This window comes from Gilbertella persicaria (genome assembly GCF_025201335.1).
Source record: "Gilbertella persicaria strain CBS 190.32 chromosome Unknown B0P05scaffold_86, whole genome shotgun sequence".
NCBI classification, from domain to species: domain Eukaryota; kingdom Fungi; phylum Mucoromycota; class Mucoromycetes; order Mucorales; family Choanephoraceae; genus Gilbertella; species Gilbertella persicaria.
Genome location: NW_026252047.1, coordinates 1 through 27,019, shown reverse-complemented (window position 1 = coordinate 27,019; position 27,019 = coordinate 1). Strand labels below are relative to the sequence as shown.

Below are 27,019 nucleotides of genomic sequence, written 5' to 3'. Positions count from 1 at the left end.
GAAAAAAAAAAAAACCAAGTGGAGTAACAAATCTATCAAATTTTATTTATTCTTCATCTTGTTCTTCTTCTTCGACTGCTTCCTCTTCTTCTTCTTCTTCATCATAATCTTCATTCTGTAAATCAACTTCAGAAGGAACAACATAGATACGAAGAATAGGTCTGTTGGGATCCTTCATCATCACATAAGTACCTTCAGGCAACTGAAGACACATATCAACCACAGCCTTGACAATACCCCAACCGTTCGTCAAACTCAAGTTCATTTGAGAAGCAAAATCGCGAGGCTTATAGGCTTGTGTACCAAGAATGACATGACGAGTGTTGTCCTTGGGACTGTAACGAGCCACATAACCTAACTTGAGTTGTTCAGCATCGGCCAAAATCGCCTGGACAGCCCAACGAGCCAATTTGGCAGCATTGTTTCTCATTTCAGTAGCCACCACAGCACCACGTTGAGAATCCAAACTCTTCTTCCAGGGCAAAGCACCACCTGCACCTTGAGCCGTAGGATCGAATTCGTTCAAGGCACGGATCGTCACGTAGTTGGTGGTGTTGCCTTGCTTGACAGCAGCATCGACTTCAGTACGGACAATCATGTGGATCTGTTCAGCGCCTTCAGAAGCATCAGCGCTGGTCAAGTTGAATTCTCTGTAGCGGTAACCACAAGAAGCAAGCTCGGAGGCCGTGTCGGATGTGGCAAAAGGGTTAGGGCTGTCGAACTTTTCAGTCACCTTAGGATCAAGTACTTGACGCGAGAAATTTTGGTTAATGTAGGTGGCTTCGTTACAGAGAGAAGACCATGAGTTGATGGTGTCTCTGTCAGATTCAGTAGGAGGGTCATAGGAGTTTTCGTTTACAGTAACAAAGTCAAAGACGCCACCGGGTCGCTTGTCCAAAATCACCTTGCCATCCGCTGTCTTCTTGACAACAATGTCCCAGGGGTAGACAGTACGAGTAGCACACATCAAGAGGGAAAGGACAGCATCCGTGGCAAAGACAGTAGCCTTGTTTTCTTGAATGTATTTCTGAATGACAGGATCTTCAGATGTGGTGGTGTCGTATTTGACGCGGTCAATATGGGCAAGCATCTTTTCGTTCTTGGTGTTGACACGATCGTAAGCCTTGTTATAGAGGTTGACAGCACCAAAAGTAGCACTACAATCATGGTATCAGCAAAAATCATCTGAAAGGGCTCTTACTTACACATCGTTCACTTGAGGAATGTTAAAGTTCAACTTGCTAAGACGACTAAACTCAATTTCATCCAACACTTTCCAATCTGTACCGATAGTGATAGAGGCATTACGAACACGTTGAGGTTTATCGTAGTCTTTATACCCATATCTGCGTCGATTGGCTTGTTGTTGGTAACGACCAGCAGCAGGGCGTTGACCGACAGTACGGAATCCAGGTTGCTTGGTAGTTTGGGTACGAGTGTTGCGTACGTTACCGCCGCCGACAGCCTTCAGGGCTTGCTTCTTGGTACCAGCCGATCGGTTATCGACAACAGAGAAAGAAGATTCATCTTCTGTATGGAAATGAGCAAATGCAGAAGCAAAAGAGGCACCATAAGCTTGATGTTGATCTAATCATGTTAATCATCCCCTCTATTCCCATCCATCTTACCTCTGTTGAAACGGCTGAAACCAGCTCTTCCTTGACGGCCCCCTGTGGTTTGGTTGTTGTCTTGCTTTTGACCTTCAGGGTTGGTCCAGTCAGCAACACGACCGAGTTTATCGGCCTTGCTATAAGGAGCATAAGGAATTTCACGGAATTGTTCAGGTGTGATGGTACTGGAAGGTCCCCAGCCACTTTCGCTGTCATGAACAGTGGGGAGAGAGAAATGAGGTTTGCTGGAATCAGTCATGATAATCTAACACGGTTTTTAATATGGCTTTCACATCACGTCCTGTGTACCTTTCAAAAGAGTAGCAAAAAAAAAAAGGGAAAGCAATGAGATCAAACAAGAAAAAAGTTTTTTTCTTGTCTTGTGTGACGCCTCTGCGGGACTCGAAAGCAGTGAAGTTATCTCTCTTTTTTTTTTTTTTTTCTTTATGGCACAAGACTTTAGTTCCATCTTGGGACCCACTGTCACTGAGATAGACAAGGCTATGGTCTCTGTTCAACAGAGTCAACAAGACCTTGGCAAAGAAATTGAAAGACTGATTGCAGGTAATCCATGCACGCCATCGCACTCGATTGATAAAACTATGTAGAGTTAGAACTCTTTACCGATATTGCAGAACCACCTCAACTTCAGTCTGGTCTAGAAAAACTCCAAGATGCCAAAGAAAGACTTTTAGTCTCGACTAAACTGATGCAAAAGACAAGTGAGAGAGTAGAAAGAATACAACATCATGTGTTCAATCAACAATAAATTTTTATTGAAAGAAAAAAGGGTTATCTTGTGAAGATGGATAACTATCTATTTTGTTGTTTGCCATCATGGCTTGGTAGTTTGCTGCAGAAGCAATCAATGGAAGTAATTCAGGTGGCAAACTGTTCAATTGGACACCATAATTTTCTAATAAAGAATACACATCAGGTTGTCCTAAACTAGCTAAAGACGAACTAGAGGAAGAATGTACAAGGCCGGGAGGAGAAGCATTATTAACAGAAGGTATGAAGTTCATATACGAAGAAGAAGTTGGTAAAGAATGAAATGAGGGTTGATTGGGTAAAGAAGTAGACATCATCATTTGTTGTTGTTGTTGTTGTTGTTGTTGTTGTTGTTTTTGAATACTCTTTCGTTGTCGCTTTTGAATGGTTTGTGAGGGTTTAGAAGGGGTAGCTTGAATACGACTTGAGATAGTATTGGGTAATGAACTGGAGAGTAAAGGTTGTTCTTTTTTAGTGTGTGTGGCTGATGTAGCATTTCTGTTTCTTTTCTTTATCACATCTGTCTTGAGACTTAAGGGTCGAACCACACCATGTAACTTTAAAAAGAGGCCACATGCATTACAGAGTGGATTGCCTAAGGGATCTCTTCTCCAGAGGGGTGTTGTTTTTGTTGAACAGTTGGAACATTGTGTCTGACTTGGTTTGGTGTCTTCTTCTAGAGAAGAAGGATGTGTTGGATTACAGTACATGCCCAACATATCTTCAAAACTGACACTGCCCATATGAGTTGCTGCTGTAGGAGAAGAAGTAGAAGAAGATGGACCAAAGAGAGGAAGGGATGAACTATAGACCAAGTCATCTATATCATCATCATTGACAGGAATATTGATACTTTTGTTATGAATCACCTATATTTTTGTTTATTTTTCACATGTTTAAAATTCAGGCATGACTTACCATTGGTGATGATTTAGTTGTTGTTGTTGTTGCTGTTGTTTCCATGGGTTCTTCTTTTTTGAGTGTCATGGCCATCATACGCCATGTTAGGTTCTCAAGTCGATTCCCATTAGGTAAAGTATCTTTTGCTTTTGTGTACATACGCCATATCTGACTTGATAATGGGTCTTTTTTCTTTTCTTTTTCAAACTGATCTATATCTGTAATGTCTTTAATGATTGTATCTTCTTCTGGAAATAATGTGGTGGCTAATACTTGATCTGCCATACGACTTGTGATAGTAGACTTTTTTCCTGAATGAATTGGTAACATGTTGATAATCAAAAGAAAAAGAGATAATAATAAGAAAAAAAAAAAAAAAAAAAAAAAAAGAAAAACAATTCAAACACCGATATCATAATTACTCCATTTGGAAGTCTCTTTCTTTGCTCTTCCTCATGTCACTGGTTCATAAAGTATACAGTACCAAGTTAGATGTGTTCTTGTACCTCATCTTATTTCTGTCTCAGTCTATAACTTTATATTTTCCTGATATGGATGATTGACCATGTACATCATCTAGAATTGACCAATCATAAGGCATAAAAGAAAGCGATTCTCTTTTTTTTTAAGGTCTTATGATTTAGTTAGAGTTCACGATTTGTCCCGTTCATGTTAATGTGAAATTCATGTGTGTAACAAGTGCCATTGTGTTTAAAGCGAGATTGTCGGTGATTAAGGGTGACACATATCCTTGCTTGCTAATCAAAAAAAAAAAAAGAGAGGTAGCACTTATTTATTTGTATATAAAGGGTAAACATTTATCATTAAGCATCAGCACTTGCTGTTAGAATACGAATGGTGCGCTTTCTTCCTTCTCCAGAAGTACTGATGACACCTTGATCTTGTAAAGATCTTAACACATCTTCAAATGTTTTGTTATCCACAGGCTAAAGAAATACATCAATAAAAAACAGCATTGGGATGATATTGGCTTACCACTTGGTTTTGGTCATTAAAGTCTTTGAATAATTTAGCATAATCAACACGGTTATGGTGATAAGAAGATAGTTTGGATAATAAAGCTTCCTTTAAGCTATTTTGAAGATCACGTTCAGAAGATGCTGTACCAGACAGAATAAGATCCATATCAATACGACCTGTCTTGGGATCAGTCGCATAATCCTTGATGGCCTCACGTAACAAACGAGAAGCTTCTGCTACATCTGCCACATCCACAGTGGGTGATAATCGCATCTTGGCATGGGCTTCAGACATACGAATCATGGACTCCAATTGACGTGTGGTGGCTGTCACTCGCTTCTCAGAACTACGGTCTTGTCCTTGTTTACGAAGATCCACATAGAAATCAACCAGTTTAGAACCCGCTTCTTCACTCAAGACAGGATGTACTTTCTCTCTTGCATAATTGATGTATTTCGTCAAGAGTTCCACACTCACGATATCATTACCAGCTGTCAATGGGCTGTCTTCCATATAGAGTGCTACTAAATGCTTAGCTAGACGACGATCGGCATCTTCATCAATACGATCCAAGATCAGATACAACAGATCAAATCGAGATAAGAGAGGGGGAGGTAAATTGAGATTGGCGGGCACAGAAAGATGCTTGTTCCATCGTGAGCCAATAGGATTAGCGGAGGCACAGATGGAGGTTCTAGCATTTAAGGTGGTAATGATACCTGCCTTAGCGACTGAAATGGTCTGTTGTTCCATAACTTCATGTAGCACAGAACGAGTGGCATCTGACATTTTATCAAATTCATCAATACAACACACACCACCATCACTCAAGACTAAGGCGCCACTCTCCAGCACCAATTGGCGTGAATCAGGGTCACGGGTAATATAGGCTGTCAGACCCACAGCAGAGGAACCTTTGCCGGATGTATAGACACCACGGGGAGCAATCTTGTGCACATATTGAAGTAATTGAGACTTACTTGTACCTGGATCACCCACCAGTAAGACATTGATGTCCCCTCTAAATCTGGGTGCACCTGACTTTTGGAATGTCTTGTGTGTACCACCAAACAACTGCAACAAAATACCCTTTTTCACATCATCCAGTTCATAGATACTAGGAGCCAGTGAGCGAGCGAGTGTCTCGTACAGTTGAGGACGTCTGCTTAAGGCCAGAATGTCTTGTTCATCCGTGGTCGTGATGTGTTGAATCTCATCGCTTTCTTCATACGCTTCCATGCCAAATTGAGCTCGGAATGTCTTGTCCAGTTGAACACGCTTCTTATCTGTACGTTTGATATGGACCACATCCAGATAGGTTCTGAAAAGAGCACGGATCGTACGTTGTTTAGGGTTGACACGGACAGGCACACCACGAAAGATACCTGTGACTTCTAAACGATCACCAGGCTTACCTACATCCACTAAATCATCATACAGACACATAGAGACTGTTTGAGGCGTTTGACCATCCGGCACAACATCGGGTGTTTCTTGAATACGAGCCACTTGTTTATCAGAGAACAGGCAACGGTTATGGACAAGTGTCATGGAGTTCTCAGAGTCACATGATTCTCTGCCACAGCGTGTGGGTTCCAAGATACGACCACGATCCACACTGGCCGTGACAGTATAGTCACAGATCAAACAACGGAAAAAGGCTTCTTTCATATCAGGAATCACAGGAGAAGCACGGATCATTAAACCCTTGATGGTAATCAATTGATCCACATCTATGATTGGCTGGGTTACCTGGCTATTCACGATACACTCACTTACTTTGTGGATCTAATTCTCGCATATTGACTGTGTTGCTTAAATTAAAAGGACGAACCTAAGTCAATACATAAGCACCCATAGATTAAAAGTGATTTTTTTTTACCTTGAGTTGTAAACCATTGAAATCAGTATTAGGAAACAATCCAAAATAGAATTCAGTAATCGTATGATCCATTAAAGGAATAATTTCTTGAGGATACTTGACAAGTTGATCGTACAGTTTACGAGTGACTGAATAAGCCATCAAATTACGACAATCCAAGTTCACACTGGTTGCATTGTTGTCATAGACATGGGTCAACAAGGCAGGATAAAAGGGCTGTTTATCATCATCTGTTACAGGCTCATTGAATTTGCGTTTACGATCTGCCAACGTGAAATGGTTCAAGAAGTTACGGAAACTGGTCATGGCCTCATGAATATTGACAGTGGTACCCCAGATAAGACGAACAGACAATGAAGGGTCGACATCTTGGGAATCCACATTCATGGAAGAGAGAGCACGACCCGGTGTTTGGGCATGAGGTGTACGAACAAACGTAGCTGGGTTGGTGCGTGGTGTGCGTGGTGAACCATAACTTTCTAAGCCAGAACGTAAAGGTGTAGAGGGATAAGCGAGAGGTGAAGTAGCACCAATATCATCACCTAACAAAGTAGAAGAGAGTTCTGAGCGTCTGTTTCTGATATGGCGTGGAGAACCAGGTGTACGACCATAATAACCAGGAGAACTAGGGTCGAGTTGAGAAGAAAGTAAGTCTGTTCGACGACCATAACGTCCTGGTGTATCAGGGATAATATCAGAAGGAATTTGATTAAAACTGCTCATAACTGAAAAAAAAAAAAAGTGAGAAAGAGAAAAAAAAAACGTTTTTTTTTTTTTTAGACGCGACGTGTTTTAGTGGCTTGTTGCGGGCATTCAAGCAACATGACGCGTTTCAATTCACTTGGTCTCTCTGTCTCTCTTTTTCTTTTTTAAGTCTGATGAGTTTAACCAAAGCGGATCCTAATAAACAAGGCTGGGAAGACTCTGTAAGTTTCATCATTACGCATGACATTTTTATTCATCTTGACAGGAATTTCCTATTGTTTGTGAAACTTGTTTGGGTGAAAACCCCTATGTTCGCATGGTAAGTTTTTCTTTCTATTATTTTTATGCTTACTGATGTTCATTAGACAAAACAACCTTATGGAAAAGAATGCAAAGTATGTCCCATTAGATGATGTGTGTGTGTGTTTTTTTTCTTGTACTTATCTGTTTAGATTTGTCAACGACCTTATACTGTATTTCGTTGGTTGCCTGGTACGAATGCAAGATACAAAAAGACAGAGATTTGTCAAACATGTGCTAAAGTGAAGCATGTCTGTCAGACTTGTATTTTAGATTTACAATATGGCAAGTCATAGAATTTCCATTGATGATGACTAACCTTCTCCAAAACTAGGTTTACCTGTTGAAGTAAGAGACAAAGCACTTAGTTTAGAATCCACAGCACCTTCTACAGATATCAACCGACAATATTTTGCACAAAACTTGGCGAATAAGGTAATTATTCACTATGAGGACAACCATCATGACATTCTCTCTATATATCTTAGGTAGAGGAAGGCAATGGAGAAGAGGGCATTTATGATGCTACTCGATTAACACCTGAAAGTCGAGACATTCTAAGTAAATTGGCTAGAAGTGAACCCTATTATAAACGCAACAGAGCTCATCTATGTTCATTCTATGTGAAAGGAGAATGTAAGCGTGGTGATGGGTGTCCTTATCGACATGAAAAACCAACAGAGGGTGATACACCTAAACAGAATATCAGGGATCGTTACCATGGTACGAATGATCCAGTGGCCAGTAAACTATTAAACCGTGCTCGCGGTCATGGCTTAACACCACCTGAAGACCAAAATATTGTAAGTAAACTGATGATCTACTACGTACTTATGAAATAGACCTCTTTATTCGTGACAGGTGTTGAGCCTGATATTCAACAAGAAGATCTTAGGTAACATCATAACAATAGAACAAACATGAACTTATAGTTGTTATGATAATAGAGGCTTCTTTTATGTCTTTGGTGATATCAAATCCATTGTGATGGCTCCCAAGACAAAATGTGCTTTTGTTAATTTCACGACTCGAGCATCAGCAGAATTAGCAGCAGAAAAGATAGCACAAGTGGGATTGAATATCAATGAGCATGCACTCCGTGTTGTCTGGGCAAGACCCAAGCCTCAGCAATCCATTACTGCTGATAAAAAGTCAAGTAAGTTTTTTCTGAGAGAGAAGTTTTCTCTAATCTGTCTATAGGAACCATGGATTTAAGCACGGCTCAACCTCCTCCTCCTCCTTCCATGACTGCTAAACAGAAATATCCCAGTCAAAACCCATCTGCTCAAGGTTCATCTACTTGAGTCTGTTTGTGTAATCTGCCAAGATTCCATTTAAATTCATTATTTTTTATACTCCCTTTTTTTTTATTTTCTTTAGGATGATAATAAATTCAAATCGAAAAAAACCTACTTTGATTATTATTTTCCTATTGTGTCTGTTGTTCTTTTGGCCTAAATCAACCACACAACCCTCCGTCATTCATCCTAGTGTTGCTCGGAACACAACACGGGTCAATGCTGCTTTTGTTATACTAGCAAGAAACAATGAATTGGATGCCCTAAGAAAGACAATGCAGCAATTAGAAGCCAGATTGAATCACAAGTTGAATTATCCATATGTGTTTCTGAATGATGTTGAATTCACAGAAGAATTCAAAGCACTCACCACAAGTTTAACACAGGCAAATACATCCTATGGTAATGAGTACACTGTATGCAAGTGACTTATTTTTCTTAATAGGTATCATTCCTAAAGAACATTGGAGTTATCCTTCATGGATTGATATTGACAAAGCAGACAAAGCAAGAAAAGGTATGGGTGAACAAGGTATTATTTATGGCGACAATCTATCTTATAGACACATGTGCAGGTAACAAAAAAAAAAATGGCATCTATACAATGGTTTATAGTCCCCACTATAGATTTAACAGTGGATTTTTTTATCGACACCCTCTCATGGCCAATTATGAATTTTATTGGCGTGTAGAACCCGGTGTTGAATTCTCATGCGATATAGACACGGATCCATTCTTGTACATGAAGGAAAACAACAAGAAATACGGTTGGACTATTTCCCTGATTGAATTTGAAGCAACCATTCCTACCCTTTGGAATACCGTCAAGGGATTTGTCAAACAACATCCAGACTTGATACCTCAAAAGAACCTGATGGACTTTATTTCGAATGATGGAGGTCGGCATTATAACCTATGTCATTTCTGGAGTAACTTTGAGATTGGCGATCTTCGCTTTTTAAGGAGTCCTGAATACACTGCCTTTTTTGATTATCTGGACAAATCAGGTGGTTTCTTTTATGAGAGGTAAGATCATCTGTATTCTAGCAGAAGCTGAATTTAGATAGATGGGGTGATGCGCCTGTCCATTCGATTGCTGTGGGCTTATTTTTAAACAAGTCTGAAGTCCATTTCTTTGATGAGATAGGCTATAAACATGATCCGTTTATGCATTGTCCTGCATCAAGAGAGTTGCAAAAGAAATGTCATTGTGATGCTGAACAAAGTTTTGGTAATCAAATGTACTGGATAGACCATTGACTCATGTATTGAATAGACTTGACATCAAATTCTTGTATGCGTAGATGGGTTAAAATTGCTTAGATAACATTGTCTTGCTTCAAAATAATAATAATAATAATAAAAGTATGGGTGAACACTTAAAATATTAAATAAGCAGAGTAGAGCATTAGGCTATAAGGAAGAAGGGATATACATTGCAAAAAAAAAAAAAAAAAATCGGGGTTTGAAACACTGAACCCTCTTTCTATAAGATATCCATCGTTATGCTACTCATTTTTGATACGGATCTTTGATGCCCTTTTCTTGCCCTCTCCTTCTGACACTATCAGCTGCGTTTTGCCTACAGCAGTTCAAGCTAAATGTGTCTTTTTTTCCCTCTAGCTCTGTGGTGCCCTCTTCGTCACAATACCTAGGTATGACCACTTATCTTCCATCACTTGACCATTGGATGCTACCTTCTGGCCGTCGACAACCCAAGAAAGTTCTTGAATCTACTTCGGGTTCTGTTATAAGATATTGAAGCGATCAACACGACCCGGTTGAAATTGGTATCCCTTACCGTACACCACCCGCCCGACGCCTACCACCTTCACGATGGACGCTCTTTTGGTCACTGGAAATGAACATGAAGGCCTTCACTCCCTGGTGGAGATTTCTGCATGATAGCATTGCCAATGGAGGCAAGATCCATTCTTGGAAAGCAACTACATTTACTTCGCCTGCTTGTAGTATTTGTGGTATGATAGAGGAAAGTAGCCATCACTTTTTTGTTGATTGCCCGGTTAAATGGTCATACTGGCAACAAGTATTGACTTCTGTCCAACTGGATCGTCAATTTGAAAATCCTAGTGATCTATGGCTAGAACTTACTTCGCTGACAGACGAGGCCAACAAACTGCTTCCCTCAAAGACCTTAGAGATATTAGGAAATGGTTTGACTGTGTTCTGGAGGTACCACTACAAGTGCATCTTTGACAAGGAGTTATGGCACCCATCAGCGCCATTCAATCTATTTTTGACCGAACACCAGTTCTTCAATATGTAAATCAATTTTGATAAATAAAGTAATCACTTAATACAAAAAAAACATCATTAGTTATGCTCAAAGCTGCTCTCTTAAACCTCATAAATATCTTGTATTATGAGTAGCGCAAGCCATTTTTTATTCTTTTCTCAATACAATCGCCTTTCTTTCGTCTGAAGAATTTTTATGGTAAGTATTGCACAAGTATATTTTTTGTAATGAATTATGTATAAATAAGTACCTACTTGATAGTCAATATTTATTAAAAAGAGCCTCTTTTCTACTATTTACAACGTATCACGAAATTTGAATGCAGATTTGAAGGCAATACTCGAATGAAGTCACCTTTTTCATCTTAGCAAATTCGATTTTCGGTTGGATCAGGCCTACATTGGGTCATTCCAAAATTTTCTGATCTTCGCGAACCTCCGTGGATCCCCCATCCGTCAAAAAATGAATTTTACAAAACCACCAAATCAGTGGCACCATTAGATTCCTGGACTTAAGATAATATGTTTTAAATAAAAAAAGAGGTCATTTTAGTAGTCTGGTTATCGAGTAATGGTGTATCAAAGATTGGCATGTTTAAGTTGTGTTTTGAGCATTTTTGCTCTAGATGTCGTACAAAACTTGCTATTAATAAACTTCTAAAAGACATTTCATGCTATTGAGAGTACCAAAGAACATGCAAGAGTAGAAATATAGGCACTTTATAATGAAGATGTGAGGTAGAGGAACAAAGGACTTATTTGATACCCCTCCAGTCTTAATTATCACTCATTATGACATCTTTAGGACTTTAAATAAAACAAGAACATAGTTCCCCTACAAAAAAAAAAAGTTTTGGGAGATTTTTGACAAGTCGCTTTTTTTGGCCCAAACCAACTCCAAAGATACCCCATATATTAGCAGACATAATTTATACATATCTAGAGTATTTATGCATGTATAAACAGGTTTTTTAATACCTTTATATGTCTAGGAAAAACAAGAAGGTATGCGTGAGCCCTTGTCTTTTTCACTTCTGAATCATTAATCTACCTGCAGTCTCCATTATATGAGCAATTAATACTCTGTCAGATTGCTTACCTATATAAAAAACACATTTGTTCCCCCCCCCCCATAAATCAAAATAAAAGTCAATATTTGTTCATGAAAAATCTTTAAAGTGCTAAGAAACTTTACAACGCATAGCATACGAAAGATAATCTTTGGCATGCGTATTAAATATGCTACAGGTTATCGTACGCTACCATATACTCGCAGGTTCAGTTTAGTTATTTACTTTGTCTATAATAAAGACACATCCAACTCAAAGGTTACAATGTCATTTTCATGGTTTGATGAAATCAATGACATATTCTTTTGAGAAATACCTCAACCACTGTATTTTGACAAGTAATCGAAATTCGCTAATCTATAAATGTTGCTACTTTAAGCATTTGAAGGTTTCTGATATCATAAGACAAGCTTAAATCATTTTCTCTGACAAATAAATTGCTTTTTTTTTTTTTTCACTTTATTTAAATCAAAAAGTCGGTACAAATGGTGCGAATGAATTTTTTTAAGGTTTTTGGATAAGGCAAAAATCGTCCAACCAGCCTGCTAACTTTACAAAGTGCAGACGAAATACAAATTTAATGTAGTCGAAACATCAGTTTAGAAAGGGAAAAAAATCAATATCTTAAAAAGAATATCGGTTCACAAAGGATGATTGAAACAGTTTCTAATTGTTGATGAACAGAGACGTGATATCCCTTTCTTACCCGTTTGGTAAAGAAACTACCTAGCTTGATCCAAGTAGTTGAATTAGTACCGGATAAGTTATCTAAGGTTACCGGCGAGCTTTCCTAACAGTTTTTTGATAGACTACTTGGCTTCCTTGGTTATAATTATCACTAGATAACCAAGCAGGTACACCAGAACAATTACTCGGGGGTGAAGCAGAAAGTATTATGATGGTTATGGTAGTCTTCTCAGTAACAATTATCTTGGAATAGGCAGCATCACCTGGGTTTCATTTGCAGCTACTTACTATGGAGGAAATTCAATAAAGATTGTGAAGAGAATATTGCGTACCTGGAACCTATGCATTGGGAACACCTATATCAGGAGTAATAATGTTATATCATGTGAAGTTGTGATAGTCATAAAGATAAAGATAAAACACTTTGAGACTTGTTGTAAGGCTTATTTGATAATGAGTATCCTTATAAACATTGACATGTCAAACTATAAATGTTTACTATGTGATCGGAGTATATAATACACTTATGTAATTTTGTACATTACGTCTATCACAACTTCTACTATTTTAATGTATTTAATGATGTATTGTACATTAGTGCTATATGTGTTTCTATTAACAGTAGCAATAACTGTTTATCTATTACAACTGACTCTCTAGTTCATGTTTTTAGTTTGTAAATGGATTGTGATATCTTTTATTATGTAATTGAAGACTTATGTTATGTCAGATCATCACATATCATTTAGCTTATATTAACAAAAAAAAAGTCAATTGATACGCTTATGATTCTATACAACTACAGTTCAAATGTATCTAAATCACAATAGATCATAAAAAAGAAAAAAAGTTGAGATAGGCATTCTATAAGATAATTATATTTACCCACTATAGAAGAGAAGTGTTAAAGCACTATCATAAATCAAAATTCGCTTACTCGTATGTAACTGATTCGCCTACAGCAGAACTCTGCTCCTTTGTAAAAGCAGGAACAGTTCACAATGGATAGTTAAAGTTACCATCACATCGGTTACCATAACGAAATGCATTTTTCAAAACAGCATCGATAGGTCCATTATTGTAAGCATCTATAGAGATGAAAAAAAAAAGAAAAGATGAGCTGAGCAAGTCAATTATAGATTTCGTTTTACCCCAAAGTATCACGCCACCAAAGCTAGGAAAGCGTTTTCGCGTTTTCTCTGCAATTTCAATCAATCCTTCTGTCCCAACATACATTGACAAGATCAATTTGTGGTTTGCCGCCTATACCGAAAAAAGTTGTTTAGAAAGCAACAGGAAGTACATCTACGGAGTCATATTCACAATGGTATCGATAAATGTTATTGCCACCCATTGTGATCTTCTGGATTAGCAGCTCTCTAGGCGTTTTGACCCCAATATAAAAGGAGCAATGATGAGTGTCTCGTATGAGAAAAACTAGATGGGCTTACACTTCACAATATTGTCATTGCATAGTTTCTACAAAATTAAGCTATAGTTCATCAACAAACATAATCCAGTCTTGAGCATGATGAGCAAATAAAATAATGAAGAGAAACAACAAGATGTGTTATTTTATACTTAAAACGAAGCTCATACACTGCACTGTAGAAGAGTAATGGTATAGCCTCTTTTTATTTCGATATATTAAGGCAATCATTGATGTCAATTCCAGAACTTGATTCAATTTGAAATGATTTCAAACTTACAACTCTATCATTTGGAATAGCAAAAAACAAAAGAACATCGATGCAAATTAGAAAGACAGCAAAACTTCATAACATAGGCACAAAATCTGATTGGATTAGATCAATGCAACTTTCTTGATTTTTTTTATATTATCTTTTTGTAACATGGTCTCTTTCTTACCTTTTGAAGTCTTACAAAATATATCTCGGTTTATAGACACAAGAGACAAGCTAGCCTGCCTCACAGTATGTCGTGCTTGGTATCGACCTACTTTTGAATCACTTTACACACACGTCCACTTGACTTCACTCCTGTCCTTCCGTACCTTTCTTTATATCGTTGCTCATCACGATCTTATGCCAGGTGTTCATGTTAAAAAGCTCTGTCTTTATAACCATAATGATGTTGGCTTTCAAAGCAGACCTCTCACTGTAACTGAACTCGAGGTATTGGCGCGCTATTGCTTTAATTTAAACAGTTTTTTATTTCGAGACATATGGGTGTGGTATTGCCTTGATCAGCTTGATTTGACAGCAATATGGCCGAGATTGCATCGATTGCCTGTAGCAAGATACAACCGAGTTGCATTTAAAGTATTTCAGAAACTAGGTGATCGCTTAACAGATGTCTATATCAACTGTGCTGCGATACCTTTTGATGGCATTGCACGCTTATTAAGCAGCATGACACAGCTAAAGACGATATCCATTCATGATAGATCATTGAAACTAGATTTAGAGGCACTAGACGATATACACAGAGCAGCACCAAATGTAAAGCACCTGGATCTACAGACACAGATGCAACCACTCGATCAACCTCTTACAAAGAGATATGCAACACTCTATTCACTTCAATGCTCCATTTATCATTCAGACTCAGCATGGTTTGATATTATCAAATCAAGGTACAATGTACTCGACATGCTTTCGTTGAACGTACTGAGGAATTTCGTACAAGATATTCCTTCAACAGAACAAGCCATGGAATGTATTGATGCTATTTTTGACTTGGTTAAGCACACAACAATTCAACAATTGGATATTCATGTGCGTCATCCATACGAACTATCGTTTATCGAAAGTTATGCACTCGAACTTGTCTATTCTTATGCCATTCTTTATACTGACCATACCTACACCATATCGATTGATTTCAAGTACTTTGACTGGATAGACTACACACTTTCAGACACAAACTATATTGTAAGAGAGATCCCAGAAGTACTTTATTCTTCAACTTTGATGCGCAACAAGACAATACATCATACACTTGGATTTGAGTTCGGTATTGGAAAAGACTATGAATTTAATGAAATGCATGTCTTGAATACTTGGATCACAAAACCTGTGAATGATCATGTCACTTTTTTATCTTTGGAACGACAAATACGCAATACAAACTATACAGGCAAAAAGTGTCCATTGTATCTTGATTCTGTATTAGCTCATTTTCCTCGGTTGATCTCACTTTCTTATGCACGAACTATCAAATTTAAAAAGGGAATCAATGCGCCTGACCGTGCTGCAGTTACCTTGCTGGATAGAAAAGACACTTCAAAGCATCAATCACTTCGTTACCTCAGTTTTAGAAATGTTCAAATTGACCGATATATATACCAATATGTGTTTCAACATTGCCCTCATCTATCAAGACTTGAAATGGAAGACTGTAATCTAGAGGCAGAGATTGTATTAGCATTGGAATACTATTGCTTAGAACACAATGTTGCATTAATCATAAAATAAACGCATGAAGTGTCGTATCGGAATAGGCTCGGACCGGACATTGGTTTCATTAATGAACCAAGGAGTATATCAAACCAAAGCAAGTCTGCAACAAGATGGATTCCCTCCTCTTTGAATTCTTTCAAATTAGTTTTATGTAGGTATCATTGACGGATGGGATGGATGGATATTAACAACCTATGGATAGCAAATGGCTGACTCTGCACCGGCCGATAGTAAGTCGCATCAACACAACATCACCGAATCTCACCATTTATAGGACGTGGTAACTTTGGACGTGGACGTGGACGTGGTCGTGGTGGACCTCGCCGTGGACGCCGTGGTGAAGAAAAGAACGAATGGGTTCCTGTCACCAAGCTCGGTCGTCTCGTGAAGGCCAACAAGATCAAGTCAATTGAAGAAATCTACCTCTTCTCCTTGCCCATCAAGGAGTATCAGATTGTCGACTACTTCCTCCCCAAGCTTACCGATCAAGTAATGAAGATCATGCCTGTTCAAAAGCAAACTACTGCTGGTCAACGTACCCGTTTCAAGGCCTTTGTTGTCATTGGTGATGAAAACGGTCACGTTGGTTTGGGTGTCAAGTGTGCTAAGGAAGTTGCTACTGCCATTCGTGGTGGTATTATCCTTGCCAAGTTGTCTATTATCCCCGTTCGTCGTGGTTACTGGGGTTCCAACTTGGGTGAACCTCACACTGTCCCTTGTAAGGTCACTGGTCGTTGTGGTTCCGTTATGGCTCGTTTGGTTCCTGCTCCCCGTGGTACTGGTATTGTTGCCTCTCCTACTGCTAAGCGTGTCCTCCAGTTGGCTGGTGTCACTGATTGTTACACCACCTCTCGTGGTTCCACCCGTACCCTTGGTAACTTTGTTAAGGCTACCTTTGCCGCTATTGGTAACACTTATGGCTTCTTGACTCCTGATCTCTGGGAAGAAACTGAATTTGTCAAGGGTCCTTACCAGGAATTTTCTGATTTCCTTGCTCAAAAGCAGAGAAAATAAATTTTTTTATGAATACATTTTTATTTACTTTTCAAAGTTTCATAAGGAAAACAAAGGGGGTTAATGAAGAGAAAAGGTGTGTGTGTGTGTGTTTATTGTCAAGATTGAATATAATCAAGTAAAAGGTATCATAATGTACATTTAGGGACCATTTTTCTGTAGATAGGTTTGTATTCGCTTATCAGTCACTATTCTCTTATTCAATGGATGTTCCATGCCTACAGGTGGCATGTTCAATACAGGTAATTTCTGTCCAGAGAACTGATGGTGAGACAATCTTCTTTTAGAACTAGGTTGTTGTTCAAAATAACCAGAACTCACTGGTGAATCAGCTTCATTATCTACATAAAATGGTGTCATGCAAAAAGAAGACGATGATTGATTTGGCTTGTCATTATTCTGAGGATAGGGTGAAGTTGGTGTTCTAGTAGCACTTCTTATCGGCTGTTGCTGATAAATGGGTTCAAGATCAGAGAGAGGTCGACCACTTGATTTCCTTCGTTGTTTTCCGCCAAATGTTGTCGAACTCTCTTGTCGAACATTTATTTGACGGCGCGTATGTTTGGCTGTACGAGATCGATGGCCACTGGTAGCAATAGGTGGAGGAGGCGATAGAGAGGACTGCTGATGTTGTTGAAGCGACAAAAGAGACTGACTAGGTTTCGTGTGTTTTCTATGATGATATTTTTTGTTGTCATATACTAATGGATCATACGAGTTATTGGCTGATGAATGTTCTTCCCAAAAATCTTCATGACTTTCGTTTTCAAACATGGAAGCGTCATGCCATGCTGCTAATTCATCTTGTTGACTATACATGGTCTTGTTCTTTGAATTATTTTTTTTGCGAAAGAAACGAGCCATTTTCCCTTCTACATCAAACTTGGTAACATGTTCTGGTTCTTCCTCTTTGTAAATAAATCCAGAAGCAAGGAGATAAAGTAAGAGTCCTATGAACAGACATCCTAATGCAATGCCAAACAGAATGACTTCTGTGCCTACTTTATGTCGAGCACAAAGGACTGTATTCGTTGGGTCTTTGCAGGTTGAGATAATTGACTTGTAATAATGATCGTATGTTGAACCAAACGCATAGGCAACAAACACAAGTGTGATAAATAAAAGACCCGCAACAATACGTCGAGCCAAGTATTTTCCTCTTCTCTTAGCCCATGAAAAACCAATAAAGAATGCAATGGCACAAGCAATAGTAGCCAGAACCAATGGAATAATTCTGTCAAAAGAACTGTCAGTTGCTGACATTGGTTTAGCCAAATGTGTTGTTGCGGCGGTCTCTAAAAGTGTCTGAATATCTATCAACAAATGATAAGAATGATATCATTATCACATACATAACATTTACCTGGCTGGTATCGAAGATTGGTAGGTGAACAAGTACAATTCAGAGCATAAAAATAGCATGATTTCCATAGTCCAAACGATACTGAATCAGGTGTAGTGACGTTACTAGAGATATTTCGATACAATTGAATTTGGTGGAAAGACATGCTGTTCTTAAAAGTGCAGTCCTGGATCGAATCATTCGTTTCTAACCAGCTTGCAAATCCAATGGCCAACACAGCAAACAGCAGACAAGCAAGTCGAAGTGATGGCATAAACACTTGTTCAACAAATGGACCATAAGGAGACTTCTTCCTTTTTTCTAAAGACATGGTTCAAGAAAGAGTAAAGAAAAAGAGGAAAAGGAAAGAAAAAAAAAGTATTATCCAATTCAAAATTAAAGTTTATTATGTAGTACCAGAAAGAAAATAAGAGAAAGAAAGCGAAAGAGAATCACTTGTAAAACTGCCCTGATTCTTTCTTTTTCATGATATCAGTAGGTTTCCCCCCTTTCTTTTTCTCTATCTTTTCTTTTCTTTACCCCTCTTTTTTTTCTATTGTTATGGCTGATCATTTTGATTGGATGAAATTTTCATGGTATCACCAAATTAAGGTCGTAGATCATTGCATTTAATAAAGTATAAACAATGACAATTCTCTTACAGAAATATAAAATAGAGTTAAATTGTACTTTATTAGAAAGAAATAAACAGCATGCATTCAATTCTTGCATGTGATTTGGTCTATTCAGCAAGACTATGGTATTCTTTAAACGACAAGTCATCATACCTCGTTGTTGAATGAGTAATCTTGTAGTACAAATAGGTTAACAGCTTATGCAGGAATTTTATTTGTCATCAGCAACAAGTGTTGTTTCTATAAATGTGACTAGAAAAGTATCAGGTACGACAAAATCTTCCTTTTTTTTTCTTTTGTGTATGACTTTACGAACATGGCTTTTTAACAGAACAATGTTTTGTTCTATTTACTGCCTATTTGCCGTCTTGACAAACCGTTACTTCATCATTGAAACAAGTCGGGCATATCCGAGCTGAAAACAAAATTCAAATCAGAACAAAAAAAAAACAAACAAGCGTCCATAAAACTTCTCAAAAAATTTTTTTAATGTATTTACAGAAAAGGAGGGGGGTATCTAAGTTTATAAGGGAGGCAGTAATTGTTTGAATTCTTCGAAATCAACAAATCCGTCACGGTTAATGTCTGCTGTTCTCATCATATCTTTCATTTCATGAGGTGTAAGGTAAATATCAAAGCGTTGCATCACTTGTTCAAGTTCTTTTTGACTGATACGGCCATCATGATCTTGGTCAAAAAATCGAAACCAGGTCATGACTTCTTCATCAGACACACTTTTTTCAGAAATGATGTTGAAACTAGAGTCTTGTTCTTCTTCCTCTTCTTCTTCTTGACGGTGTGGAAGAAAGCGATACATGGCCAAAACGAATTCATGAAAGTCAATCTTGTAATCATGGTTGATATCAGCAGATTCAATGATATGGACAATCTGCTGTTGTTGGTTTACAATACCAAGACTGACAAGGATGTGAGAGAACTGGTCTGTACTGATGTAGCCTTGTTTCTTGATGTCATATAGCTGAAAAGCTTCTTGTAGTGCCTCATATTCTTCTGTAGTAATACCGAGGGTTTGATAGTGATTCATTTTGTATAGGTTGAAAAAAAAAACAGACTGAATAAAAACAAGTCTTTTTATATAGACACTTGTGTAACAGTTAAATTGATGATCCAAAAGCGGAGTTGACAGTGTAATTCCATTGCAATGTTCCATACAGAAACAATAATGCTTCTAAAGCGACTGTTTCCATTTCGAACTGTAACATCACTTGGCGCATTTTTTTTCCGATTTTCGCTTTTTTTTTGACGATATATTTTATGCTGTACTCTTAAATTTAACCGTGCACGATCTTCTATAAAAGCTTCTAAAAGAAGTTAACAGATAAGCATGATCAAACGCTCTATAAGGACTTGCATGGCTTCTTTATTTAAGCGTCTTCAAAACACGAGCGAAAGTCGTTTCCATTACATTTTTTGCATTAGGCAATGCTTAAAAGAGCCAGTAGGTGTCTCGCCGTGAAAGATGTTGATTTGAGAATATTGATTAGCTAAGTCTTTGTAATCAAACAAAACCCTTCTTTAATGAATGACGAGAAAAATGCATACATCAAACGAATGAGAAACTGTATACATCTTCATGCAGGCACTGAGTTCATACTCTTAAAACGTTTATAAGATATCAAGTAAATGCCAAGTATTAAAGGAAAACGCATGTCCTCTTGTACAGTTGACCTTGCGGTATTATTACTTCGACAGCTGACATGGCTCTCTGCTACACCAATTACACTGATGCCTGTCTTGATGCATACAAACGATAAAACATCCCATACAATTTTGATAGCATATCTCACGCTGTTACGCAGAAGAAGAATGCAATGTTCGCTTCTTGAAGAAAAATGCTTCTTCAGGGAGATCAGCCAATGATTTAATTGTTCTTGTCATCATTCAGAGCTTAAATATGCTTAAATAACTCTGTTAAAGAGAGATTGCAAAAATGTACGTTTTTGAAACTCAGAAGGACCAAATATAACAGAAAACAAAAGAAATTATGAAAGGTATTTTTATCAGCTGATGACATTTCATTGCTGCTTATTACACAAAGAAAGCAGTGATTTGTTTGTATAATGAAGTGAAGAGAGTTGACATAAAGCTTAATAAAATGCTTATGGTAACTGCTTTTTCAGACCAATACATTTATGCAAAAATGGAATGGACGGAAAACCATTTTATGCATAAACATGTTATTCCACGCAGTTCAGCATAAGACATTTCTGCTATAATGCTGATGTCTTTCATCTTTATTAGAAAATCAATAGAGAATACTTTTGTCTTTGTTGCGACTCACTTCTATATTTGGGTCATGACAATGGAAATGCCGTATTTCTGCTTTGAAAGACGAAATTTGATTTGGCTTGTCTAGCGAGAAAGGGGCTGAGCAATTTTGGCCTTGCTAGATAAGGCACTAAAATCCCAATCCTGCAAACTACCAACAGGTTCTGCAGACTCTTGGACAGATGTTTCATAGTAATGTAAGAACTACAAATCTCAAGTACTGATTGACTCTAACTATGATTAGTTGAAAAAATATTCTTGAATACGTTTGCATAAAAGGTGTTGCCTTTTTGAATAAACCGAGTGTCCCTCTTATTCTCCTTCTTTTGGATTTTCCATAAATTCTTTTCGTCAACTTCTCTTTTCCGTTCATCAAAACATGACAGAATCTTTGTCCTTTCTCAGTCATTACTATTTCAGAAAGAAAAAGGATTTGTTTATTTATGACTACAAAATAACCTATGAATAGAAAACCGGTGCTGATGATGTGTACATTGTGATCGTTTAATTATTGTCTCGGTTGGTTGCTTTACTCCCATCATTGTACAGAATTCATTGAAATTAACGACGCCGTCTTTATCTAAATCAACGTCCTTAATCAAGTCTTGTGCTTCTTGTATTGTGATTTTATCGCCAAGCTTTTCCATCATGGCCTGAAGTTCTGTTACATTGATTACACCATCACCGTCTTTATCAAAAGCATCAAACGCTTCTTTTAATTCGAGTTGTTTCGAAGTCATTCTATGAGGGTCAGACAAAGTAGGTCTCATAAGCTGAGCAAATTCTTCGAAATCAAGGCTCTTGTTGGGTTGGTTTTTTATCTAAATAAATGAGCCGTTGTGTGCAATAAAGATTATATTTACCATATTGATGGAAGAACTATCAACGCCAGCTGAATGTAGCATATCGTGCAGTTCTGAATAAGATATTTTTCCATCATGATCTTTATCAAAACTTATAAACAAATCTGATAAATCACCTTTTTTTTTACTACTGAGAAAATGACTGCCGAGACTAAGGCGCTTTGAATTCATTCGAGAAGAAAAGAAATAAAAAAAAAAAAAGAAAAATAAGAAAACCACTCTATTTTTCCCAGCAGCGCCACAGGCACTATAAATATAAATTTATTCAATTATTATTACAAGTAAATCGTATTTCAAGACTTTAGAACAAGTCTTTTTTTAAGAGAGAGAAAAAACCAGTCTTGAAATACCGATTTTAAGCATGATGACCCTGGTGTTGCACACTCAAAATTTTGGTTCGTTTTTTTTTTTTCTTTATTTTTTTCCTCTCGCTTGTGTTCATATGTCATTTTTATCTAGTCGAATAAGGATTCAATTGATAGTTTCGAAACGCGCTATTCAACCTAAACTACGTTGTTTTTCGTCTTCTCGACCTCGTTTATTGTCTGACGAGCAATTACAAGAGATCTTGTCCGAGATCGAAAAACCTTTACAACGCAAGTCAGGCAGTATAGGACACACCAAAAGTGTTTTACTCGAATCTATAGAGACATATCGACCCAAACACAATGTCATATCCAAAAAAGACATGGAAAAACTACGTACGCAGGTCTCCAACTCTTTTACTGTCCGTCAATTATCAGATTATCTTGTTGCACAGCAGATACCCGTCAAGAAAGGTACGAGAAAAGATGGACTTTTGACAGAAATCATTCAAAACCAATGGAATGTGACTACCAAAGAACAATTAAGACAAGCACAAATGGAAAGACAAAAGAACTTGGTCAAAGAAACACTTGTATCTTCCAAACAAGAATTGTTTTTTATTATTGGAGACAATGGCAACACCATTCGTTCTATAGAACAAAAGAATGATGTGAATATCACTATTGATATAGAAAAGAGCGAATATGTTATAGAAGGTCTTCCAGAGGCTGTTCGTCAGACAAAAAAAGATATTCAGTCTCGCTTAAAAATCCAGCAAGAACATATAGATCTACCAGTCCAAGTCATTCATGATTCTCAACTACAATCCCAGGTGAATCAAGCATTGCCCGATATTTCCAGACTGAGTCGTACTTTTATCACTATAGAAGATAATAAGGTAGGTTGATGGAGATATGTTGTAGTAAATAATTTTCTATAGATGGTTTTAGCAAGCATGTCGGATGAAGCTATGCAAGATGCTAAACGATTATTGAACCTCTTTTTAACAGAAGTAAGAAATCAATTCAATACTTCTTTATTTATTTCATATATAGATCAATGCAACAGATAAACAACCTTTGGATAAAGCAGATCATACAGTTGTACATAACAATGCCAGCTATACTTTGCTACCACTTTATGATTCAGCATCCATACCATTCTATGATAGAGGATTTTATTGGAAACGACTAAAGAATAACACAGTTGATACACAAAAGAATTATCAAGTACTGAATGGACAAAAGTAAATATATGGATGCTATCACAAGTTACTAATCTTGTTTATGCTAGTATTGGTTCATTTGGTCAAATTAAAGATGTCTTGTTGGCACCATTTGATGTACTAGACAATATTTCGCTCGAAGCAAGGTATGCCATCTATTGACTGTGTGTCTTATTAATTTTATCTAGTTTTGGTCATCTTTTGTTTCAATACAATGGTATGGATCACCAAGTTGATATAGCCAAATTATCAACTTTATATAACAACAGAACTCTTTTTCTCAATACGTAAGTTTGCATATAGACGTGTGCTTTGTATTTATTGTGTAGAATGCCCCCTCGTCAATTCACGACACCATTTATGCCATTGGATAAAGAGTTCCATCAACGAGTGATTCAAGTTGACTATGTAGACCAATCATTGCTTTCAAATAACTCTCCTGCTGCATCAAACAATAGACTTACATTAGAATTTATCATGAAAGAAGATGGTCAAATGGAACTTAAGCATATTGTAGGTGAAAAGAAGCGATTTGTGATGCATCTTCTTGGTATACATGGGTAAGAAACGACATATGAACATGACATAGACTCACTCTTTACTTAGTCGCGTAGACATTCGACTTTGTGCCAAGCAGCAAGTTTCTTTAGAAACCCTTGAATTACAAGCACTCATAGATCAGTGCAAATTACTGAGGTATTTTATTACACAGGTTTAATTAATTTATTAATTTATTGCAGCTACAATGAATTGAAAGCACCAGCATCATTTGAAGGTTTCATGCTTGCAGATGTGACATTTAGAAGTAAAAAGCGATACTTGGTGGAAGACAATTTGGTCAGCATGGATCATATTGAACAACAAGACAAAGGGGCCAAAAGAACAGAGCTTTTGGCAAGTAGAAAAAAAAACGAAGTCATTCTTTAATTAATCCTTATTTATAGGTCAAATCAATAGATCCAGAAACCCTAAATGAGTCAAATGCACCACAAAGATGGACTTCTTTTTCATCTGTTTTGCAGCGAATGGCTGAAAAGTGGGATTATTCGAGATAGACGCCATACATATATATATATATAAAATGTGCACGTGATACAGTTGCGCCCTATACTCAAATAAACTTCTCTACTTGCTCTGTTGTTGTGTATATATTTCTTTCTTTTTCTTTCTTTTTTTTTTTTTCTTTTCACACTTTGTTTTTTTTTCTTAAATTATGACCACACGAAAACGAAGTAATTCACTTATTCCTATCGAATTTCGTAACGATACGAGTGATGGTGGTATGGAAAGGGCTGCCCTAGCCACTGTATTTGGTGTGCCAGAATATACAGAATCCAAGATTTTTTGGAATGCAGACGAGGATGAAGACCTATCCTCATTAAGTTCTGGCTTTAGGCCGGTCCAAAGAAATGCCAGCAAAAAAAGTTACACGAGTACCAAGAGTAACACGATGATGATACAACCTAAACAACAACAAGAGACGTATGTTTCTCATCAAAGATCCTTGCCTACGATTCCTGTTGTGAGTGAATTTGGTGATATCTGGTCAGAAACAAACCAAAAAGAACAAACAAAGCAAGATGAAGCCATGATACAACCACCAGCAGATCTTTCGGATTACCCTTTAACTATCTTTGATTTAGTCGAGTCTGATCATGATCAAAGCATTATTTTATGGGGCACCCAACAGCAAACAACGGTGCCTTCAAACGCACCTTCTTCCCATGAACAAAAAAAGCCATCCCATCCTCATGCACATAAACTTACATGGTCTACAGCACAACACCTTTTATCCACAAGTCTCAAATTAAAGAAGAAATCGATGAGTACGCAACAGTTACCTATACAAGTGTCGGAGGTGTCTCAAGTGATTGAGGCTGCAACGATTGAGAAATTGATTGAAAAACTCACTATTTCACTTGGTAAGGTATCACATAAACAAATAATCATGCATTAAACTTGTTAGACTATACTTTTATGACCGATTTTTTTTTGATTTTCCGAGTGTTTATGACACCTGTTCAGTTGTGCAAACTATTGATCCTGAGGTTCAAATGGAGTCTAGAGAATACTGATGAAAAGCGTTGTGTTATTAGAATAAGGCAAGCAGAAATACACATACATGCATAGGACTAACAAAAAAGATACCTATAGAACATTTGTTGTGATGCGACACTGGTTATTGAATTATTTCTTACATGATTTTGTGCCAAGTAAAGAACTTCGTACTATCCTTACAAATTTCTTGAACGAAACACCTTTTCATCCTACAGTGAAGCAATCACCCAGAGATCAGCGTATTATTAAAGGACTGAAGCGCGTTGTGCGTCGACTTAAAAAAATTTATTATGCTTCTTCTTCTTCTACCCGAGTACAAGTCATTGGCCCTCCTCCTCCTACTTATGAACAAGAGCGTGTGAATGCGATGGTAAAAGAGAAGCTGGCGCACAACAGTATACGCCAAAAAACTCTTGATGTGGTGACAGGTGTCCATGTGGATGCACGCCATAGTAATAATACAGCTGTTCGAGATAAACATGCAGCTCAAGTCGTGGTGATTGGAAACTATCCTTCCTCTTCCTCTACAAAAACATCCCATACTTTTCTTGACAGTAGTCGCCATCGTCGTCGTGGATCTTCTGTCTCTTCCTCTGTCAGTAACAATATCAGCGTAGACAGCTCTGCACCTACCAACATGTATAATCTTGATGACAGTAACAACAGTGCCACTAAAGAATGGAACAATATCAAGCAAAAAGGACAATGGGGCAATAAAAGTCAAGATTTTGACTCTAGTCGACTCTCAGATAACTCTCTAGAGAGCTTGATTAGTCCAGGCACATCTGATATATCTGAATACGAAGATGAAGATGACGAGGAGGATGCAGCTAGTTTATCACAAGCAAGTTTTCAACAAAATACCAACCATGTGCCAACAAGTGAATTAACTGAAAAACTGGAAAAGATTCGCCATGAACAAGATTTGAATAAGCAGTTTCCACCTAAAGCATTTTACAATGCACAACTGGCTATTCCTTCCACGACATCTACGCCTGACGTTTATTATCCTACAAGTCATTATTTCAATAGCAAGCCAGAAGTTAACACATCTTTTGTAAGAAGCAACAGTGATCCTACGGGCAGTGAAATTATGCATACCAATCAACAAGAAACTAACTTGCAACTATTACAACAAAAGCCGATGAGAAATAAACCAGTGGATCCCCGAACAAAACCATTACCACCTTTGGCATTATCCTCAAGTCAAGAAAGTGATATTGGCGAATCCACACTCTTATCATCGTCTATTATCTCTCATGCTAAAACAAAGCAACTCCCTCGAGGCCCTTCAAATGAAACATGGAAGATCTCTGCTCCTCGTAACCAAAACCAACCGCCAGAAAAGTCGTCAAAGGAAGACTTACAATCACTTAAGCCTTCAGAATCTAATTTCTCGACGGTA

General features: G+C 37.6%; 15 protein-coding genes across 15 annotated transcripts; 7 read left to right on the top strand and 8 right to left on the bottom strand.

The window, feature by feature from the left end:
* Positions 1–20: 20 nt before the first annotated feature.
* B0P05DRAFT_501126 (eukaryotic translation initiation factor 3 subunit D) lies at positions 21–2,012 on the bottom strand. The gene is made up of 4 exons (XM_051575445.1): positions 1,920–2,012; positions 1,629–1,875; positions 1,206–1,587; positions 21–1,157 (listed from the first exon to the last, which is right to left on the bottom strand). Exons 2-4 carry the CDS (start codon positions 1,867–1,869, stop codon positions 47–49), a joined length of 1,734 nt encoding a protein of 577 aa, XP_051429129.1. The 5' UTR covers positions 1,870–1,875; positions 1,920–2,012; the 3' UTR covers positions 21–46.
* A 24-nt stretch (positions 2,013–2,036) lies between these two features.
* Positions 2,037–3,339, bottom strand: B0P05DRAFT_566230 (uncharacterized protein). Its single transcript, XM_051581034.1, has one exon. The coding sequence runs from the start codon at positions 3,122–3,124 to the stop codon at positions 2,384–2,386; it is 741 nt and encodes a 246-aa protein (XP_051429127.1). The 5' UTR covers positions 3,125–3,339; the 3' UTR covers positions 2,037–2,383.
* On the top strand, positions 2,057–2,344 carry B0P05DRAFT_592697 (uncharacterized protein; the record flags this gene model as incomplete). Its single annotated transcript, XM_051583020.1, has 3 exons — positions 2,057–2,174; positions 2,219–2,266; positions 2,334–2,344. The coding sequence occupies 3 exons, from the start codon at positions 2,057–2,059 to the stop codon at positions 2,342–2,344; spliced, it is 177 nt and encodes a 58-aa protein (XP_051429128.1).
* B0P05DRAFT_566226 (uncharacterized protein) lies at positions 3,337–3,621 on the bottom strand (the record flags this gene model as incomplete). Its single annotated transcript, XM_051581033.1, has 1 exon — positions 3,337–3,621. A coding segment is annotated over exon 1 (203 nt), but the record flags the coding sequence as incomplete, so codon positions are not given.
* A 437-nt stretch (positions 3,622–4,058) lies between these two features.
* B0P05DRAFT_566225 (MCM2/3/5 family-domain-containing protein) lies at positions 4,059–6,894 on the bottom strand. Its single transcript, XM_051581032.1, has 3 exons — positions 6,145–6,894; positions 6,042–6,096; positions 4,059–5,995 (listed from the first exon to the last, which is right to left on the bottom strand). The coding sequence occupies exons 1-3, from the start codon at positions 6,865–6,867 to the stop codon at positions 4,242–4,244; spliced, it is 2,532 nt and encodes an 843-aa protein (XP_051429125.1). The 5' UTR covers positions 6,868–6,894; the 3' UTR covers positions 4,059–4,241.
* A 36-nt stretch (positions 6,895–6,930) lies between these two features.
* B0P05DRAFT_566218 (uncharacterized protein) lies at positions 6,931–8,528 on the top strand. Its single transcript, XM_051581031.1, has 8 exons — positions 6,931–7,070; positions 7,115–7,168; positions 7,215–7,244; positions 7,302–7,434; positions 7,484–7,584; positions 7,638–7,952; positions 7,992–8,044; positions 8,097–8,528. Exons 1-8 carry the CDS (start codon positions 7,023–7,025, stop codon positions 8,347–8,349), a joined length of 987 nt encoding a protein of 328 aa, XP_051429124.1. The 5' UTR covers positions 6,931–7,022; the 3' UTR covers positions 8,350–8,528.
* On the top strand, positions 8,529–9,897 carry B0P05DRAFT_566214 (glycosyltransferase family 15 protein; the record flags this gene model as incomplete). Its single annotated transcript, XM_051581030.1, has 5 exons — positions 8,529–8,849; positions 8,893–9,022; positions 9,075–9,473; positions 9,515–9,678; positions 9,724–9,897. Coding segments are annotated over 5 exons (1,061 nt in total), but the record flags the coding sequence as incomplete, so codon positions are not given.
* Positions 9,898–13,456: 3,559 nt separating this feature from the next.
* B0P05DRAFT_592693 (uncharacterized protein) lies at positions 13,457–13,814 on the bottom strand (the record flags this gene model as incomplete). The annotated part of the gene is made up of 3 exons (XM_051583019.1): positions 13,457–13,548; positions 13,612–13,723; positions 13,770–13,814. The coding sequence occupies 3 exons, from the start codon at positions 13,812–13,814 to the stop codon at positions 13,457–13,459; spliced, it is 249 nt and encodes an 82-aa protein (XP_051429122.1).
* A 493-nt stretch (positions 13,815–14,307) lies between these two features.
* B0P05DRAFT_364236 (uncharacterized protein) lies at positions 14,308–16,161 on the top strand. The gene is made up of 2 exons (XM_051573632.1): positions 14,308–16,033; positions 16,085–16,161. The coding sequence occupies exon 1, from the start codon at positions 14,314–14,316 to the stop codon at positions 15,895–15,897; it is 1,584 nt and encodes a 527-aa protein (XP_051429121.1). The 5' UTR covers positions 14,308–14,313; the 3' UTR covers positions 15,898–16,033; positions 16,085–16,161.
* On the top strand, positions 16,088–16,897 carry B0P05DRAFT_566209 (40S ribosomal protein S2; the record flags this gene model as incomplete). The annotated part of the gene is made up of 2 exons (XM_051581029.1): positions 16,088–16,112; positions 16,157–16,897. 2 exons carry the CDS (start codon positions 16,088–16,090, stop codon positions 16,894–16,896), a joined length of 765 nt encoding a protein of 254 aa, XP_051429120.1.
* A 35-nt stretch (positions 16,898–16,932) lies between these two features.
* Positions 16,933–18,778, bottom strand: B0P05DRAFT_566204 (uncharacterized protein). Its single transcript, XM_051581028.1, has 2 exons — positions 18,260–18,778; positions 16,933–18,209 (listed from the first exon to the last, which is right to left on the bottom strand). Exons 1-2 carry the CDS (start codon positions 18,567–18,569, stop codon positions 17,038–17,040), a joined length of 1,482 nt encoding a protein of 493 aa, XP_051429119.1. The 5' UTR covers positions 18,570–18,778; the 3' UTR covers positions 16,933–17,037.
* Positions 18,779–19,348: 570 nt separating this feature from the next.
* Positions 19,349–19,986, bottom strand: B0P05DRAFT_566199 (uncharacterized protein). Its single transcript, XM_051581027.1, has one exon. It carries the CDS (start codon positions 19,916–19,918, stop codon positions 19,397–19,399), a length of 522 nt encoding a protein of 173 aa, XP_051429118.1. The 5' UTR covers positions 19,919–19,986; the 3' UTR covers positions 19,349–19,396.
* A 1,613-nt stretch (positions 19,987–21,599) lies between these two features.
* On the bottom strand, positions 21,600–22,196 carry B0P05DRAFT_582358 (uncharacterized protein; the record flags this gene model as incomplete). Its single annotated transcript, XM_051582173.1, has 2 exons — positions 21,600–21,983; positions 22,026–22,196. 2 exons carry the CDS (start codon positions 22,194–22,196, stop codon positions 21,600–21,602), a joined length of 555 nt encoding a protein of 184 aa, XP_051429117.1.
* A 95-nt stretch (positions 22,197–22,291) lies between these two features.
* Positions 22,292–24,764, top strand: B0P05DRAFT_566187 (mitochondrial inner-membrane-bound regulator-domain-containing protein). Its single transcript, XM_051581026.1, has 8 exons — positions 22,292–23,229; positions 23,272–23,343; positions 23,387–23,577; positions 23,625–23,702; positions 23,745–23,843; positions 23,886–24,116; positions 24,163–24,252; positions 24,297–24,764. The coding sequence occupies exons 1-8, from the start codon at positions 22,468–22,470 to the stop codon at positions 24,481–24,483; spliced, it is 1,710 nt and encodes a 569-aa protein (XP_051429116.1). The 5' UTR covers positions 22,292–22,467; the 3' UTR covers positions 24,484–24,764.
* A 5-nt stretch (positions 24,765–24,769) lies between these two features.
* B0P05DRAFT_592687 (uncharacterized protein) lies at positions 24,770–27,006 on the top strand (the record flags this gene model as incomplete). Its single annotated transcript, XM_051583018.1, has 4 exons — positions 24,770–25,478; positions 25,523–25,604; positions 25,687–26,936; positions 26,993–27,006. The coding sequence occupies 4 exons, from the start codon at positions 24,770–24,772 to the stop codon at positions 27,004–27,006; spliced, it is 2,055 nt and encodes a 684-aa protein (XP_051429115.1).
* Between the last annotated feature and the right edge of the window lie 13 nt (positions 27,007–27,019).

Coding starts and splice junctions, on each gene's coding strand:
- B0P05DRAFT_566187 (XM_051581026.1), top strand. CDS start 22,468: ATGTCATTTTTATCTAGTCGAATAAGGATTCAATTGATAGTTTCGAAA. Junction 23,344..23,386: donor TGAACCTCTTTTTAACAGAA/GTAAGAAATCAA, acceptor TTTCATATATAG/ATCAATGCAACAGATAAACA. Junction 23,703..23,744: donor AATATTTCGCTCGAAGCAAG/GTATGCCATCTA, acceptor AATTTTATCTAG/TTTTGGTCATCTTTTGTTTC.
- B0P05DRAFT_566230 (XM_051581034.1), bottom strand. CDS start 3,124: ATGGGCAGTGTCAGTTTTGAAGATATGTTGGGCATGTACTGTAATCCA.
- B0P05DRAFT_566225 (XM_051581032.1), bottom strand. CDS start 6,867: ATGAGCAGTTTTAATCAAATTCCTTCTGATATTATCCCTGATACACCA. Junction 6,097..6,144: donor TCAATGGTTTACAACTCAAG/GTAAAAAAAAAT, acceptor GTATTGACTTAG/GTTCGTCCTTTTAATTTAAG. Junction 5,996..6,041: donor GCGAGAATTAGATCCACAAA/GTAAGTGAGTGT, acceptor AGCCAATCATAG/ATGTGGATCAATTGATTACC.
- B0P05DRAFT_364236 (XM_051573632.1), top strand. CDS start 14,314: ATGGTCTCTTTCTTACCTTTTGAAGTCTTACAAAATATATCTCGGTTT.
- B0P05DRAFT_501126 (XM_051575445.1), bottom strand. CDS start 1,869: ATGACTGATTCCAGCAAACCTCATTTCTCTCTCCCCACTGTTCATGAC. Junction 1,588..1,628: donor TTTCAGCCGTTTCAACAGAG/GTAAGATGGATG, acceptor TAACATGATTAG/ATCAACATCAAGCTTATGGT. Junction 1,158..1,205: donor ATTCCTCAAGTGAACGATGT/GTAAGTAAGAGC, acceptor CCATGATTGTAG/TGCTACTTTTGGTGCTGTCA.
- B0P05DRAFT_566218 (XM_051581031.1), top strand. CDS start 7,023: ATGAGTTTAACCAAAGCGGATCCTAATAAACAAGGCTGGGAAGACTCT. Junction 7,169..7,214: donor AAAACCCCTATGTTCGCATG/GTAAGTTTTTCT, acceptor GATGTTCATTAG/ACAAAACAACCTTATGGAAA. Junction 7,953..7,991: donor CACCTGAAGACCAAAATATT/GTAAGTAAACTG, acceptor CTTATGAAATAG/ACCTCTTTATTCGTGACAGG.
- B0P05DRAFT_566199 (XM_051581027.1), bottom strand. CDS start 19,918: ATGAATCACTATCAAACCCTCGGTATTACTACAGAAGAATATGAGGCA.
- B0P05DRAFT_566204 (XM_051581028.1), bottom strand. CDS start 18,569: ATGTCTTTAGAAAAAAGGAAGAAGTCTCCTTATGGTCCATTTGTTGAA. Junction 18,210..18,259: donor CAATCTTCGATACCAGCCAG/GTAAATGTTATG, acceptor ATTTGTTGATAG/ATATTCAGACACTTTTAGAG.